The 18,920-nt window shown below is 38.6% G+C and overlaps 2 protein-coding genes across 2 annotated transcripts in view; one reads left to right on the forward strand and one right to left on the reverse strand.

The window, feature by feature from the left end:
* antxr1a (ANTXR cell adhesion molecule 1a) overlaps positions 1-18,920 on the forward strand; it is a 326,460-nt gene that overhangs the window by 86,344 nt on the left and 221,196 nt on the right. The window lies entirely within an intron of this gene.
* bmp1a (bone morphogenetic protein 1a) overlaps positions 2,092-18,920 on the reverse strand; it is a 98,840-nt gene continuing 82,011 nt past the window's right edge. The window contains exons 14-20 of the mRNA XM_079637211.1: positions 16,109-16,269; positions 14,430-14,610; positions 12,494-12,619; positions 11,310-11,437; positions 9,219-9,432; positions 7,337-7,587; positions 2,092-4,282 (exon numbers count right to left, since the gene is read on the reverse strand). Coding sequence (XP_079493337.1) covers positions 4,145-4,282; positions 7,337-7,587; positions 9,219-9,432; positions 11,310-11,437; positions 12,494-12,619; positions 14,430-14,610; positions 16,109-16,269 — 1,199 coding nt within the window. The 3' untranslated portion in view covers positions 2,092-4,144. The remainder of the gene's footprint in view (positions 4,283-7,336; positions 7,588-9,218; positions 9,433-11,309; positions 11,438-12,493; positions 12,620-14,429; positions 14,611-16,108; positions 16,270-18,920) is intronic.

Below are 18,920 nucleotides of genomic sequence, written 5' to 3' on the forward strand. Positions count from 1 at the left end.
CAGCAGAAGAAAGAAACGCATACATGTTTGGTATATGATGACAGTATTTTCATTTTTTGGTAAACTATCCCTTTAACATGCCATACAGTACATTATGTACAAAGTGTGAATTTCACAAAGAAATGTGCAGGTCAATTTTCACCTTTAAATTATGTAGAAAAAAAATTGCATCAAGAAAATAAAACCTATTTAGGATTTTTGGTCAAATTGTTATGAGCTAAGTACATTTCTGCAACATTTTCTTTTTTAATACAACACAATAAAAATTAATAAAAAACATTTTAGTACAATAAGCATGATGTCTGATTACAAATATACAACAGCAATATATACTGACAATGGTTGCATGGTTGGTTAAATGTGCTTCATTTTCTTTATGCAAAATATTTAACTAGAAGATTTTGGGGTAATATATGTCCCCGAAAATTCTTGAGTTTCTACAAGATTCTCCCCCAAAAGACTTATAATGGAGCTAACATCAGTCTAGCATCAGAGAGTATCATATTCCCATTACGACAGCAAAATCAAAAATACATCTTTTCACTATATTTATAAATCGCACATTTTCATTTGCAAGAGTGAAAATGCTTAAAATACCTGCTTGACTTTATATAGCTCTTCCCATCAATTCTGCTTAATTTTTAATGTTGGAAATGGTAGATAGGCATTAATAATGCACTGTGGTGACCATTCATAATTGATGATCTGTTATTTCACAAATTCAATATGTGGTTTATTTAGAAATCCACACGGTCATCAAGATGAGCAGGAAGCCAAACTCCATCCTCAATGTGAGTTTGAGACCTTGAAACCATTAGAAAATAATAAAAATGCCTCTAAAACGTAGGACTTTTCCCTTCAGTGTTGAGCATATATTTGGAAAAACACCAGTTACATTACAAAAAAATCAAATAAAAAGCATTGAAAGCATTCAAAATTACAATAGAGTGCTTGCCTAGTGTTTTCCTTTAATGTACTTTCTTACATAGTGCTAACTACTAAATTGAATTGGTATATTTGGGCTTTTATTCAGTTAATTAAACGGTCAGTCCACAATTCCTGAGTCTACAAGACAAAATGTGACATGAAGCATTTCAAAATGAAAATAACATTTTATGAAATAGATGCACTTGTTAACACTATGTGCAATACATAGGTGAAAATTAGCTATACAATATAAATAAATTGCATCTTTTGTCTGCAATTACACATAGCCTTACTTCTCATCAAGTTATCTATGGTTTAGTGTACTTTGAATACATTAATACATATTTACATACATACATATGATAAAATGCATAAACATGTACCAAGTCTTGTGTGGGAAGGCCGGTCAGGGTGAACAGATCAAGCATATACACTATTATGCTGAGGTAACATTTCAGAAATGTGATCAAACAGATCATTTGAAGCCCACATTCGGCCACAAAACACTCTATTTCTAACAGGAAATAACATGGGCATTAAAAACATTAATAATGCTTAGGAGAATGTGCTTTGCTTAGCAAAATCTACAAGTGCTCCACTACTCTAAAAAGCTATGCTAGGAAGCATATTCAAATACAGAGATGCGAAATTGGCTATAGACGTTCTCTTGGACACACAAAATAAAATCCATTTGAAGAACTAGGATACAAGTTAGTTGATCTTGAGCATAAAGCGTAACCATCCTTAGCTTGCAAGAACAAATATTGAGCAACTTGAGGCTTGAGGTGAACACGTGGCTCGAGGTGAACTGATTCAAAGTTCAGATGGAAGGCATTGCAGAAACGTCTAAAACCCTTTAAAACCCCCAAAAATGTTTCCTCTAAAAACCATAATCCTCATCATTTGCCTTAATGGATTCCACACACCCAAGTCAAACAGTAGCCAAGTCCTGAAACGATTTAAATCTAGTGTCTTGAAATGATTCGGTGGCTAACAACAATCAGATATCCTGAACCTGAGATTTAAAAGAGCTTTAGGTAAATCCACAAAGGCAAACAGGTGTGAAATGATATCGTATGATGAAAAGAGCTGTTGAAATGGATGAGACAAAGTCGACAGCCTTTGAAGGAGAGAGAGAGAGAGAGAGAGAGAGAGAGAGAGAGAGAGAGAGAGAGAGAGAGAGAGAGAGAGAGAGAGAGAGAGAGAGAGAGAGAGAGAGAGAGAGAGAGAGAGAGAGAGGTAGGGAGAAGTGATGTGGACTGCATACTTGGAAATGGAGAGCGGGAACACTTTAGATCAAATAATCAACCCTGGGGACAAGACTATTCAGCACTATTCTGCACAGACTTGACATCTAACATCCTTTTTTCCCCAACTGACATTGGACATCAATGGAGAAAGAGCGATTTCAGGTGACCGTCATGACTGGGGTTGCAGGGCTCATTTGAAATAGCACCATCCCACCACTCTCCCACACGCTGAGGTACGTTATTGGTACAAATGAACATATTACACAGTTTTAACAGTTTTTCCCATAGCCAACGATGTAAGAGCAACACCAACCTAGCAATGGGGCACCTTAAGACTGCTAAAAAGGACAATTTCAGGTTTTAACTCAAAATCGTATTGCTGCACAGACAACAGACCTTAGTCAGAGTAGACGCCATATTTAAAAAAATAAAATCATTTACTCACCCTCAAGTTATTCCACTTTTTTTCTTCTTCTGTGGAACACAAAAGAACAATATTTCATAGTTCACAGATTTGTCCATACAATGAAAGTCAATGGAGTCCAATGTAATGTTGTTTTGGACCCCAGTGACTTTCATTATATGGACAAATCCGTTATTCCAAATTGCTTCTTTTGTGTTTTGCAGAAGAAAGAACGTCATACAAGTTTGAAAGGACATGGTAGAGAGCAAATTGTGACAGAATCTTCATTTTTGGTTGAACTACCTTTTTAAGGTCATAGGTCACGTCTATTTTTAAGCTTTTTGGAGTCTACCCTGACTATGGTCCATACATGCAGCTTTCCTACTATGACTTGTTATTTGTTTCGAAAAACAACAACGTGAAATTTGGCTCATGGGCTGCAAGGAAAGAGCCTGAGAAAGAGGAAAAAGGCTAGGATATGTTAAGAGTGTCCACCAATTTTAACGTGATTGTGCCTAATTTGTTCATGATTGGCAAAGCAGAGAATGAGCGTTTTGAGGATAGAAGCATATTACCAGGACCTTGGAAAAGATGTGTGCTTAAACTAAGGACAACTGAACCAAATTTAGAATTTTCCACCATTCTGTTTTTATGCAAAAACAATTAACAGCCATCAGACATGGGCCACATTTTGTTTATTAGTCTTTTAATATGATAACTGTTTCTGGAAAACCTCCTGGAGAGTGATAATATCGGGCAGGGAACCCTCTGGACTAGCGGCCAGGAAAAAGCGAGTTATTACAAATGCTGGTGCCATCACTTCCACATTTCCTTCTAGCTGTACCACATGCATCTCTTTGACATACAGTGTCATTTGCTCAAGTAACGACAATGAAACCGGCCCACAATGGCCAACGAGACTCGTTATGAACAAGCAATGCCAATAATGTCAAGGAGAGATGATTGTTTCCACACAGTGCAGAGGTAAATCTCACATTTCAAGGTTGGAAAACCTGCAAAGAACCCCGTCCTGAATGCCCTGCTCCACTCATTTCTCACTTCTTCTATCCCACTGTCGCACAGATGATTGGTTTGGTTGACTGCTTGGTTCTCCTGCAGGAGTTACTCAGTGTATTTGTGTTTTTCATACGCACTCTTGGCTCATGAAAGATGAAAAATGAAGGGGGGGGGGGGAGGAGGTTCCAGTAGCCGATCAACTACGCCCACCCTCCCATACAATAATCCCTTTCGATTTTGCCCCTATATTGGTATCCAGCAACTGAATACATTCCACCCCCCTCCCCCCTCCACATCTCGCCCCGAATGTAATAATTAAAAAAAGGTAAAAACAAGGTCTACTGCGGAATGGCTTTACTCCTCACAGTCATTAGGGGATGCCAGAACCCCTGTGAACTACTGAGGTGCGGTTGGCGTTCTTGCGGCTGGTCCGTCGAGTCTTGGTGTTCTTTGCGGCCGGGGGGCTCCGAGCGATGGGCGAGACCCTCCCCCTGGGGCCTTTTCGCTTCCCCCTAGGCCCTGCATGGCCCCTCCCGGCCACTAAGGGTCACTTCTTACGGGAGTGGAGTGTGTCCTGAAACTTGGTGCTGGTGTAACGCACGTGGAAGCCCTTCTTATTGATGGTGTCGTCTGAGCGAAATTTGATGACGATGGAGTCGCCAGCAGAATAGATCTCCTCTGGAGGCTGGAAGCACAAAGACGGAGGCAGATGTCAACATTTGAGCACACTGGATAGAACTAATTCCCTTTTATTACATCAAACCAACCTCATTATTATCAAATACTTTAAAATGTCCATCAACATGATTGTTTTTTGTGTATCTCAGTGCCCAGAGTAAGTCAACATTGAGTCAACAAGAGCTGGAAAACCCATGAGCCAGAACTTGAAGTCAGGTTGTCTGGGCACAAAGTATTGGCTCTGACAAACATTTTTAACTTTTAACCTAAAATATTAATTTTGAGTCCAAAAAACAAACAAACTATAGGCCAGAATACACTACATGACTTGCACAGATTTATCTGACTTCTGTGACGTGAGGCGGCTAGCAGACGGTCGGTTTAGCCAGTCTGTCTGCTTCCTGACCTGAGCCCCAGTTCATGTTTGAGCTCTAAGACTATATGCCATATTACTAGAGAGCAGAGTGGCACCACCCCAGGAGGGATGAATCCCATCTCTTTTCAACAGGTCAGGTCTGCCCCAAAAACTGTTCCAATTGTCTATGAACCCTATGTTATTTTGCGGACACCACTTAGACAGCCAGTGAGGACAGTCTGCTAAGAATCTCATCTATCTTGCGTACAGGAATGGAGCCAGAGCAAATTACATATTATTTTTAGTGTTCTCCGATTTTAAAAGTCATGTCGCTTAACAACATGCTAGCAGCAGAATATTTTGGAGTTCCATTTGAATATTTTCTGGGTTATTTGTATAGCACTTACGAAGTAATTTTGTGAGGATGCTTTCTTAAGCCTACAGTACACGTCAGTTTTTTTGGAAATGTTTAGAGTATGCGTACATTGGACCGCCAAATCTTTCAAAGTATACTACGTTTGATGTGCGTGAACACAGGCACTCAACGCGTGCACACTACAGTTTGGGAGATGTTAAGAGTTAGAGTGTGTGATTGTTCTCTGAGCAAGCCTAATGGGTTATTTTGGGCTGTGACAGCCTAATGTGGCAGCACACTTAAGCTCATGTTGCTCGAGGGACATAGTCCCTGCTGTTAGTAAATTGTCAGTTGCTTTGGATTAAAAGCATGTGCTAAATGGCAAGTTACCAAAACTTGACTGAGACAAATACGCACTGTTTAACATCCTCTCGGTTCAAGTCAAAAAATATCAGTCAATGGGCAGGTTGCGCCGAATGCCAGCGGCGGTATCAGAATAACATCTGTTGTACCTTGTCTAAAGTCCACGTCAGCCCCTCTCACAATTTCTCATTGAACCAAAGTAAATGTAACCATGCTGTTCTGTGACCTATGGAGATGATCTCATTTACGTACACACTGACATCTTATTGCTCCTGAGATTCGGCGTGTAACATACAGCTCTTATTAAAGGGGTGACGAACTGAGAAATCAAATTTTCCCTGAACTTTTGACATTAAGAGGTCATCATACTATAAGAATATCCTGTAAATTTCAGAACTGAAAACTTCCTTGTTAATCCAATAAAAGCTTTTATTGACACCAGGCACAGCGAACGACACTTTTTCAAAGTGGGGATCTATGACGTCAAAGGGTATCAAACCCCGCCTCCGCAGAAGAAGATCAACGGCTACTTCAGCACTTCCTGTTTAGCCCCGCCCAGTGATTCGCCCATTACATGAAACTCATTATAATATGCAAAACTGTTATCCAATCATAGCAGTGGGCGTTTACTTTCAAATCTTCAATGTGGCACGCCCATAAAAAGCGTTTCAGGAGCTAGGCTCAAAACCAGGGTAGAAAATAGCCTATTAAATATTCATTTTGATGTTTTTGAATGTAAAAACCAAGCGAACGTCATAAGTTGACCACTGACAACAATATAAAAAAGCCAGTTCATGATCCCTTTAACTACTCCAGAACAGGAAATGAGTAAAAACCCTGACAAACTCTTTCAAAGACCAGTCTTTATCCTATAAGGCAGTGGTTCTCAAGTGCTGGATTGTGTCCCAAAAATGTGTCACAGGTCTGTTGTAATGGGGTCATGGACAGCAGGGTAAATCAGGACTGTAGTGAACAAAATGTCTGACGTCCGAAAGCAACTAATCAAGGATAACTAAGTCATTAAGAGCGAGAGAAGGCAAAGAAATGTGGTTCTGCATATAGCTAGATTCATTCACACATGTGCAGTACTGCTGGTGTTGTGTGATTAGTCACCAAAAAGCTTCTCTATGGAAAATTTGCAATTAGAATGATGTGGGCTAAAACTACTAAAGGAATAGTTCACCCTAAAATTTCAGTTCTGTCATCATTTACTCATTCCAATCATCTTCAAAACACAAATGAAGACTTTTTAATGGAACCTCAGAGATTTCGGTCCCTCTAATAAAAGTCCATAGCACCAAAACTTTGATGATTCAAAAAGATCATTAAGACACTGAAAAAGAAATCCATATGAACCGAATGGTTTGATCAGATGAACAGATTTAACTTGAGCATTTATTCAAGTATAAACACTGATCAACACACAAATAGCATTAAATATATAAACGGAAGCTCAAAATTTGTTACGAACGAGAACCAAAGGCGCCCGTTCTCACGTTTCACACAAGCACATGTAAGCTTCTGCAAGACGTTTGTTCTCGCGCATTAAGCAAGTTCGATTGAGCTTCAGTTTAGCATATTTGATATGCTCTGTGTTTGTGCATGGATCAATATGTGTATAAAAGCCTAAATCAAATCTGTTCATCATATAAAGTGATCATTACTCTTCAGAAGACTCGGATTATAACGCTGGTTTCATACAGTATAGATTACTTTTATTATTAACTTTTTGTGGAATAGACTTTAAGTGAAGGGACAGAAATATCTCGGGTTTTATTATAATATTATAATTTTTATTAAAAATATCTACGTGTTTCAAAGATCAGCGCAAGTCTTTTGGGTTTGGAATGACGAGATTGGGGGGTTGAACTATCCCTTTAAAGATCACTTTTATTACTAAGCTTAGATGCTGTCACAACTCCTCACATGCAATGTAGAAGCATTTTGATTTTTGAAGATTTTATATAGTATCTAGATCTGTGTTTTACCCCTGATCCGCAGTAACGGCCTAGTCTGGGTGATTTGGTGTCCGCCCCATCAAACAGCTCCATGTAATCATAGCCGCAGTCGGCCTCCTCCTCGATCTCGAAGGTCTGGAAGATGAGCTCCACGCCGTAGCCCTTCTCTGCTGAGATCACCCACTGACAGTCTGATGCCCCGGGGTAGTTATTATCACCAAACTGGGCATGAGAGTAAAGGTCTTTAGTTTTCACCTCCGCTTTCAGACGACCTCCACACTCTGGAGAAGAGAGGAAAATGAACATGAGAGGTAATTCACAGAGTCTGACTTCAGCATCTCTGCATATGACTGTATATCAATAGTGTTGTGTAGCCAGACCTGTGGCTGTGATCACAACCAATGACATAAACACAGCGCTGTATCTTAGCAACTAACTTACATTGTTATATTGAGATACAACACAGTGCTCTACATGCTATACAGTACATCGGGATTTACAAACTCTATTGTCACCAGAACACCTTTGATCTAAAATATTAGTATATTAACAATAAATATGATATATTAACAATAAGATAAAAAGTTTTAAAAAGCATTCTACATTAAAAATAGAAGTGGAGTTAGTCCACAGATAACGGCACAGGGAAACAATATAGTTGAAATCACTGGACAATTTTTTCCAGCTGATGAATGATAAACACATTGACAGCCAATCAAAATCCACCTGACTTTAAAGAGCTCAAGCATTTAAAGTGGCAGACTCCAAAACTGCAGTATGTGCACATAATAAAATAACTTTATCATGCGTTGGTGTGGGCGCTAATATTGTTATCATTATAATTGACATTTTTTTGTGTGAACGGGCCTTTACACTTAATATTTTAAGATAATATTTCAATAATTTTTAAAGACATTCGCATGTTCAAGGTTCTCTAATGTTGATTAATATATAATAACAAATATATTGAAAATTAAATACATATTTGAAAATCTGAACTTTACATAATGTGTCACAAACCATTCAAACCATGAAATGTTCAGAAAGTAATCTACAAGTCTTTCAATTAATATAATCAACAATCATATTGATCATAGTTGCACTATTGATGGTATGATCTTTAATCGCTTAAATATGGTAATCATACATGGTCTACACATCATGGCTGATAAACTACATTACTTAAATGGAAAATATTTTAAGTTATTATTAATATTAGAAAAATATTAATTATTGAACACTGCATCTTAACTCTTTCCCGCCATTGATGGAAATGTTTATGCAATCCATGTTTTCATGTTATATGTTAGGTCAACATGAAAGGGGGCGCTATTACACGTCTGAAAGAGTTCTGAATCTCCGGATCAAAACACAGGTGAAGAAGAAGCAGAGACAAGCGATAGAAGCATTGCTTACGCACATGTAACATTTAACAAACATTAAACAGCATATAAATCAAAACTGCCTAACGTTACTGAATGAAATGTCGACCCAAAGCGAATTATAGGACTTTGAAGGTGGGGGTGTTGATGGACTCGATCTACTCCATCTGTGTTTTGATTGTCATTCTGAATCCGAGAATTCTGAGTCTTTGACAAAAAAGCAATTTTCTCAGCTTTTTGTTTAAAATGTTGATTTTTTTTTTTAATGAAACTTACCCACCTGTTCACACTTTTTTAATCAGAGGCTTTGATCTTTCTTTTTATATATTCCATGTACATATATTCATACAAAAAAATATCATGGGGGCCATTCATTTTTTATGCAAATTATCAACAAAGCACTACACAGTCTATAGTTTTATTATATAAGGTTGGCTTGTATAAGGTTATATTATAAAAGCCTACCCGTCTCTTACAGTTTCCAGTATGTAACGTTAATGCACATTTAATTTAGATAGACGTGTGCTCACCTGCAGTATGGGAAGCCTCAAAGCCTTTCTTCTGCACGGAGTTATCAGAGAAGAAGCGGATGAACATCTTGTTTCCGGTGGATATGATTGGCTGAGGTTTCTTGGTGCCGCAGTAGCGTCCGAGGCTTGCCGCTTTCCCATCCCGACCATCATAGATCTCAATGTGGTCATAAGTACATTCCAGATGAGGCTCCATGTCGATCTCATTGAAAGCCTGAAACAAGCGGCTCAAGTCAAAGTTTGAACGGGGAAACATCAGATTTTCAAGAATGATATAGCCTCTTGATACAAGACTTCCGATGTCATCGAGCGCCATGTTTACATATAAACCAATGGAAAAGCAGCACAGTACCCCAACACACAACCCCTATAGGACCATTTACACAGGTTTAAAAAGCAAAATGCAGGGCAGTGGATTGAAAAATAACCTCTAGGTCTAGAGATGGTTTTTAAAAGTTAAACTTTTTTTGAAGTTTTAACTGGCAAAAGACGCGAGACACGATAGTCACAAACGTGCATGTAAAAAACAAAAACAAAGGAAAAGCAGTGCATTGGAGTGCAAAACCGTGAGACACAAGGCAGTGTAGGGGGGGAAAGCGAAGGTCTAGAGACGTTTTTTAAATGTTGAACTTCTTTTAACTTAAGTGTTGTGTTTTTAGAACGGTGTGTCATTGCGCCAGATGCTGCAATAGACACGAGACACAAGTGCAACGGTCAAACGCGTCTGTCTAGCACAAGTTTACATTAAAAAACAACAGAAGAGCAGCACAATGAAATGCAAAAATACATTGCGTGATTTAGTTTAAAAACATGAGATTCAGGGGCACAGTCCACATAAGCTGCGAAAGCTCTGCATACCCAAGCCATTTCAGAGAAAATGAGTTCAGGGACTGGCTAATTAATATTAACACGGCAACATAATCAATTGTTGGGAATACGTATGTAACTGTCCGTAAATTATTTATTTGCCAAATTTACTCCAGTTAGGCCGCGTGTCCACCGCTCTGCTGAAAACGCCGAGCTGTGGGCGCTTGAGAGCGCTTTAGCGGCGCAGCATTTTATTCAGTTGAGACGCTTTGCTTGTTATGATACGGAATATCCGCGAAAGTGTTACTAGTATCTCATTTCACACATATTTTGTTTCTGTGTTGATTCTATATTAAAATGTCGATACAATGTAACGTATTTTCTCTGGCTCTTGTTTTAAATTATTTTGTTCCATTTATTATGCTGCTTGTTGTCGTCATCTGTTGACGTTGTACAAGCAGAATGTGGCGGTTGGTCGGTGTGGTATTAGTCCCGCCCCTCCTCCACTGTGATTGGACGGTTGGGTAAAAGGTGACAGTGATGAGCGCTGCGTTTTACCCAAAGTTGAAAAATCTTCAACTCTCGGCGACCTGTAAAAACAGCGCTTCAGCGTGAAAAAGACGCTCAGCGCCTCGTTACACTCGTGGTGTTTTAAAAACGCGGCGCTCCCGTTGAAAACAATTAAAAAAACACGGCAGCCGCGTAAAAATGCTTTGGTGGACACACGGCCTTACGGAGGGATTTGTTGAGCGGATCCACAATACGTTCTATTGTTATCAATCGTTATTATTGTTGCATATGACCAAGCATATGGCTTTGATTTTATAGCAAATTATTTAGTAAAATATATATTTTGAATGAAATAAAAATGTTTAGTTCAGTAAATTTGCTTTACAGTAAATGTAAACTTCTATAACTGTTTTATAGTTAAATTTTTTATATAAATAAAAAATAATCTGCAATAATCTCCTGACCAACCTTAGGTGTGTACAGTATTTGAAAAGCATTTATGAATTACAACCATTTAAGTTAAGTTTGAGTTAGGGGGGATAGTTAACTTTAGCGGTACTTGGTGGATCAAAGAACGAATTTCATTTACAAATATGGTAGGAAAATGGGCACACTTTTAAATCGACACCTGCCATGGTGTGTCTTTGAGTGCGTCTTAAGCCAATTCTCCATACCGTTTAACTCTTCTGTTTGGTTACATCACATGGTAAAGGGGAGCCACTGCTGTACATTCCCCAACTACACTAAATATGAATGGAGAGAGATTGTACATACTATTTTGATCCGATGTCCTGGAGTGGTGGACAGGGCCCAGGTGCAGGCCTTCTTACTGGGGTATTTATCTGGCCAGTTAGGGCTGGTGATGGTCCCACTCACGCTGTTCACAACGTGATCACAACCGGCTGCAAGAGATACCAACAACACGTGATGTCCAACATCGAGTACACACACAAACAGCCTCATCCTCAACACTGAGAATCGGCATTACCTTCTCAAACACCTTTTATTTATTTTCTCCCGAGCACTGCTACTCTTTCTATTTATGCCCGCAAGAGGAAGGCGTTCTCTAAATATATCCCGACGCTAGTTAGTGCCAGCGAGCTTAAATCAATGGTGAAGGTTCCTGAGCATTCTTGTGCTAATAGGGAATCTAAAACAACCAGACCGCTGTTCATTTCTCACAGAGAAAACACAGTGATCCTCCAGACATACAGCATGTAATTCTGCTAAATTTAGTGAAGTGCTTGTCAAAACCAGTTTCCAACCCTAATATAGGGTTGTGGTTTATCTTTCTTTATAAAAGAGACAGTTTCAGCTCTGACTGGATGAACCATGGTTATGGACACCTGTGACCGCACATCAACTCTATATTAAAAGTACAGGGATAGTTCACTCAAGAATGACAACCCTGTACAGTTACTCGCCGCGAGTTGCTTAAAACTCTCAAATATCAAAATGCCACTGGATCTTGTGTGCATCATAATCAAATGTGCTGCAATTTGATTATGTGGAATAAAGAACAAGACTTGAAAGCTTTGACAGAGGACGATTCTACATGTCAGTCTGTTCCTTACATAGCTATGGTATCTCTTCCGAAGAAGCATATTGAACATGATTATGGTTGTTTTATGGAGCTTATGTGTCCTTTTAACACTTGATGCTGTACTGTAGCTGTGATCAGCTGTCATTGTATAAGAAGAAAAGCATGAGCATTCTTCAAAATATCTTCTTTTGTGTTTCGCAGAAGAGAAATGTCAAACAGGTTTGGAACAACATGAGGGTAAGTATTGGAAATTGGTTTATGTTATCATATAGTTGTTGCTACTATTTTATAAAACAATGCGCTATGATTTTGAGTAAATTTCTCAAGGCTCTCATGGCTTATTGCTTCTGCCTCTGTGTGTATCCACTTATAAGATAAGTGTGTGTGTGTGTGTGTGTGTGTGTGTTTTTCACACCTTCCTTGCAGTCATGTTTATTCTCATGAAGTACAAAGCCACTTCTGCACTGACAACTGTAGCTGCCAAAAGTGTTCACGCATTCATGCTGACATCCGCCGTTCTCTTTCGAGCATTCGTCTTTATCTGTGAAAACAAAGCAGCAGATCTTAACAAAACACATTCAGGATTTCTTCCCCCCTAGAATGATTTAAAAATATATATTATTTTAATAAAGAGGTCAGTCTACTTTAACAGATTATAATAGAATTATACTTTTTTTCTCAATTTTAAAATGTTGAATTGTTAAATCTGCCATAATATTACTAGTGTTTAACTTCCACTCTGTAACAAATTAAAACAGACAAAAAATTATACATTTCACTTTTTCATAAGAACTGTAAACAATCATCTTTTAAAATGTATTTGGTATGTGTGATTTGTACAGTTTGAATCAATCACAGTGTTTCTAAGGCCAACAATTCTTTGCTATATATACACACACATTTATATAGACACAGGGCATGACATTACCTTTTTTGCTCACCAGCCCCTGTGGCAAGTGGTTTTCTAAAGTTACTAGCCATTCAGCAACTTTCCGTTCGCAAAGACCCGCCCCCCTTAGTTACTGTCGCTATGTCCGACAAGCTATGCCACTCTCACACACACCATGTTCTCACGCAGTGAAAAATACATCGCGGAGCAGAGAGGACACTGACAACACACTGACAGATAGGACAGACCAGGTTACTTTTTGGTTACTTTTGATATTAAACATATTAAAGAAAGTCTCACCTTTCAAATTTGGTCATTTTTTAAAAGAAATTTAAACAATAAATACCGTTTTGTGGCTCTTTAATGTGTCTGACAGATCGCTGTGTCGCCTCAGTTAAAGCTGCTCGTGAACCGATCATCTCTTCCGTGTAGTTCATTTATAGCATCAAATAAACATGAATGAACATCAGAAGGAATGTTGTTTTAACCGCGGAAAGGCGTCAGTTCACTCCGCTTCTCAAGTTCAAATCCTCCCATGTTAATCTACTAACTCTCCTGACTGCTTTGTCCGACAAAATGGCGGATGGCGAAGTATGATTGGTCAGATCACCTGTCAATCAAGCTCCCTGCGAAGGGTCAATTCAAGCCAGGTAACACCAACAATATTCAGCAAATGAAACGAACGAGTGAGGGGAGGCGGGTTTGTGTGTAACTCGCTGTCAGAGAGTTTAGAGAGTGAGAAAGCGCAGCTGGTATCGTGTATCTAATGAGTATTGGAAGAGTTTCAGATATTTCAGTATCGATATTCAGTATCTATATTTTTGACGACACTACATAGCAGTTAGTTTTCAGATGCCCTTTAAACTAAAGGCATCTTTAGTCATTTTAATTTAGGACTAAAATTTTAAAATGTATATATTATATAAATCTATATTTTTGACGACACTATATAGCAGTTAGTTTTTCAGATGCCTTTTTAAAAGACTCAAATTGAAAAATGTATATATTATATAAAATTCAACCTGCAAAAGGGTCTAGAAAGAGTGACAGTGTTACACGCCACTGCTGAAATATGCCCGGTATTATATACACTACCAGTCAAATGTTTGATAGAAGTCTCTTATTCTCACCAAGGTATATATTTGATAGAAAATACAGCTAGAAACAATAATATTGTGAAATATTCTTTCAATTTAAAACAACTGTTTTCTATTTAAATATAGTTTAAAATGTAATTTAGTTATCTGATGGCAAAGCTGAATTTTCAGCATCATTACTCCAGTTTTTAGTCACATGATCCTTCAGAAATCATTCTAATATAATACATCACACATAACATTAAAAAAAAAACACAATACACATTATACCAAAAGGCACTTTCAATAACAGCTACGTCAGTTCCAGGACATGCTATGTTTTGTTTGACGGTTTGTTTTTAAAAAGTCATAGCACACACACTCACCTGAGAAGAACTGGGCCTTGAAGCCCTTTTTGGAGACAGTGTTGTCGGATTTAAACTCGATGCGCATGTTGTTGTACTGAGAGGTGATGGCCTCCGGTTTCTCAGCTCCGCAGAATTTCCCATGCAGTCTGGAGTCGGCAGAGAGTCCGCTCCTCACCTCAACAAAGTCATACTTGCACACCTGCCCAGGAGAAAGCAAACCGGAGTCATCCAGCAGTTCAGGTCAACCACATGAAGTCTTGAGAAAGGTCATTCTTCATCACGGTAACCCAAAAACACGTGTCTTTTCAGCATTTATTGCATTGTTTTCTGCTTTGTATTAATCATGTCTGCATGTATTATTAGTCACTTTGGATAAAAGTGGTTGATAAATGTAAAATGTAAACGTATATATCAAAAATAGAGAGGGAAAAGAAGTGGGACGTGTTTGTTTTGTAAGAAACTGGATGGATCCTTCATTTAAGTGGCTCAAAACGCTCCAAATAATTCATTGATGATCACAGCTTTTCATTGTGGCTCACAGCACATTTTGACAGTAATGGCTCGATTTTGGAACAAATGTTGTTTTTGGCAATCGATAAAGCCGAGACCATTCACACCTTTCACTATTAAACGAGTGCCAGAATAATGAATGAATGTCCCGGTTAAGTTCTACTGACAGCATTACTACAGACAACATCCACAAAACAAACACAAATCATATTCAGACTTACAATGGCCGTCTACGTGGCAAGACATTCTAGAGGGGTTTGAAAGCAGAAACGTGAAGCTCGCATTTTTAGAAGCACTTGTGTTCATTCTTACATACAAAACGTGTGTGTTTGAGCATGCAAATCATCCTTTTAATGGCGGGTGAACATCTGGTTAAATGTTATCGACGTAACTCCTGTGGATGGAGTAAGAGTTTGCTCCATGTAAACAGCACTTTGAACTAAACTGTGCAAGGATACCAGAAAGGAACATTATGTGACTATCTGCAGTCTCTTGCCCTGTAGACTTTCGATGTGTGAACAGATTTGTTTTTGTGGTCATAATTATTTTCTGTGGTAATTGACAACATGTCACTGATTTAGTCGATAGAGCGAAACCTGTATGGACCCAAAATATTCCCAGCTTTAATTTACCAAGCAATTATATAGTAGGCTATTAATTTGTAGCTATAAAATGCCCAGGAAAGCTAAATTAAACACATTTAGTGTGTCATCTAATTCAACAGACTAATAGCTATTTCAAAAACCAGCCTGAGCCAACTGCCTCGTTTTCTTAAAAAAATTATAATAATAATAATTTATCACTAATTTAATGATGTTGCTGTTATATTAATGCAATGCTAGTGGCATCTATTAAAATCTGAGATATATAATATATTAATATAGACAGGCTGGAAGCCATATGGTAACTCTTTCACAGAATAGCTCTGTTATAAACTTCCTGAGGCTTCTTGATAAACATACATGTAACCAGAACACTACCCTTCAACTTAACAGAAGATCATGAGTGTATTCGTCATGTGAGCTGCACCAGGCAAAATTGCCTTAAGCTATCAGCAAAGAACAAGTGAGAAAACATGAAGGCAATTTGGAGAAGTCAGTCCCAAAAGCCCTGTGGTGATTCACACTATCGAGCTGAAATGAACCAGACAAACCCACCCCACGCAGAGGCAAAAACCTAGTGCTCACATCGTTCCCCTCGGTCTCGAAGACGTCGAAGAGCAGGGTGATGCGGTACTGCGTGGGCGCCACCAGCTGCCAGATGCAGTTCTTGTTGGGCGGATACTCCTTGGGCCAGCCTGGACTGGTGATGGACCCATTCAGCTTGGTGATGAAACCCCCACAGGCAGCTGGAGAAACACACAACAGAAAAACAGCTTTAAGACCAACGGCGAAAACACATTTCAACAGGATCTGTTGACCAATCTGAACCAGATAATCAATAATCTTCAGTTTTACTTGAAACTCATGCTCTGTTTATGTACAGAATAATGTTCTATATAGAATGTTGGTTTGTTGTTTTCTTTGAAAAGTCTTGTTGTCCTTGGCTTTAAACTTTATCTGAAGGCACAAATGTGTGATTATTTTGAGTATCTGTTAATCGATCAAGAATCGTTTGAGTCATGATGCATCAACAAGTGGACTAAACCCCTCCACACACACACACACACACACACTTTTTTTCCCTCTACCACTGTTCATATATTTAAATGAACAGCTCACCCCAAAAATTTAATTCTGGCATCAAAACATCCAAACAAAACTTAAAACGAGAACTCCGGTCAATTTTAACATTGAGCTAATTTTTTTGTAAATTTGGAGTGCTGTCAACTAGGTTTAGTTACCTATGATCACGGGCGTGAACTCGACAATCGACTACTTTGGACTTTGGAAAAACAGGATGTAAATACAGGTATTTGCGCTGGTTGAAATAACTCATTTTTATTCATATCTTTCACATCTACTGCAGTCAGATTCACTCGTGTTCACTCTGAAGGAATCACTCACATGGCTGGGCACTTGTACGACACATCAAAGATGTTAAGAGGCTAAAAGCAGGTTTAAAACTTGCCCCATTGAAGTCAACAGGGTGCAAATTTTAAAAAGAGGATAACAGTGGCTGCGTTTACACTTGGCATTAACATGCGACCTGTATCTGGATGTTGTCCACATACACACTGAAAAGACGAGTGTAAACGCGCTTCTGATCGGAATGTTATCCGATCAGCGTGTCCAGTTTCGGAGGGAGTCGAGGACGCATTGTGATCGGATCTCAGTGTAATGTAAACGCAAACCAGCCATCGTGTCTGCATTCACAGGTGGACGTCATATAAATCCCCGCCCAGTCTCCCAACGTGCTGTCAGAAAATAATGGCCAGACGCAGTTTAGACAATAAATTAAATTTATTTGAACCTTACAATAAACGTCAATATTTAAAACAGTTTATTTAGACTTAGCCTACTGTGTGTGTCATTTTTCATTTTAATTGTGCAACATTATCTGAACGAGGCGATCGCCTGTAGGCTACAATCACAGCTGTGAGTCAAGAGATATAATGAAGAGCGTGCGCTGCTTTGCCAGAGGAATAATACACTTTTAATTTTTTTATGTTTTAAATGTTGAATGTTTTTTTATTGTTTCAGCATGTTTATTAATCTCCCATTTCTGTAAATATAGTCATTGCATGCTATAACCTTAAACCCCGATGATGTGACTTAACCATGGTTATTTTTGTATGATCAACTCTGGAAGTATTCCTTCATTTAAAAAACGTAATTTGATTTAAGGATGGAGATTGCACAGGAAAGTAAAGTGAGTGAGTGAAAGCAATTGGGACATTGCTTAATTTCTATAATCTTTACTCTTATTGGTGTCGTGCTACAGACCTAATTTAAATATTAAGCAGGAAACAGAAATCCGACCTGTTATCCAGATACAGAGGCTACTTGATATGAACAAATGTAAACGCACTGTGTCCTGATTGGCTAATGATCCGATCTGCTTAATCGGATCATGGTGATCACATGTTAATGCCAAGTGTAAACGAAGCCACAGTGTAGGCAACACCGATTTTTGTCGTTGTTCTCTGTATTGACAGCACTCCAAATTTACTAAAAATTGAGCTCAATGTTAAAATTGACCGGAGTTCTCCTTTAACCCCATTGACATTTTTAATTATGTTTTGTGATTTGCAGAAACTCTCCTTTACACTGTGCCTAGCTTACAAAACAAAATGCTCTGAACAAAAGATTTAATCATTTGACGAGATCCGGGACGCCATTAAAATAAACTATCCACTTGTCTCCGACGCTGGGATCCTTCTGAAGTCTGTACAGATACACAAACCAGCTGTTGAAACTGGACGCGTCAAAGCAAACGTTCTTTCACTCTTTCATTTGTCCTGTTGTCGACAGACTCGTGCGTTGAGCATGTCAGAAACTGAACGCCCATCTTTATAATGTTACCAGTGTAGACAGCGTCAGTGATTATAATGAGTTTATTTGCCTTTGACGTGATTCGATGCTCAAATCTAGTGTAGGGAAAAGGGATTATTAAGCTCTAAAACTTGCAGGATGTGACATTGGTTCAAAGACCTCTTATATATCAATTTGATTCCTCATCTCATGACCTCTTTAATTAGGGTGACCACATGTCCTGCATTTTGAGGAACAGTCCTGACATCGGAAGCTTTGTCCCGCATCCTGCAAGACGTAAGCAGTGCCCCGCATTTCATTATGTCTGTATTATTTTTCATATTTGAATAAAAAAATATGATATGATAATATAAAATGCGACTGGCGTTTAAAAATCCATTTGTACAGCTGTCATGTTCAAGCTAGAGTAGGGAAGATAACCAACCAACACAATCGCAAAGAGGGATTTCTCCTCTGATGACAGCCGGACGGAGCAAAGGAATCAGTGTGGACCGCATCAAAAGTCTACGCCAGCCAAGACCTCATCAAGACACATACTGGATAAAAACATCCTGATCAAACCTGC

This window comes from Phoxinus phoxinus (assembly GCF_949152265.1).
Source record: "Phoxinus phoxinus genome assembly, chromosome: 15".
In the NCBI taxonomy this organism is placed as follows: domain Eukaryota; kingdom Metazoa; phylum Chordata; class Actinopteri; order Cypriniformes; family Leuciscidae; genus Phoxinus; species Phoxinus phoxinus.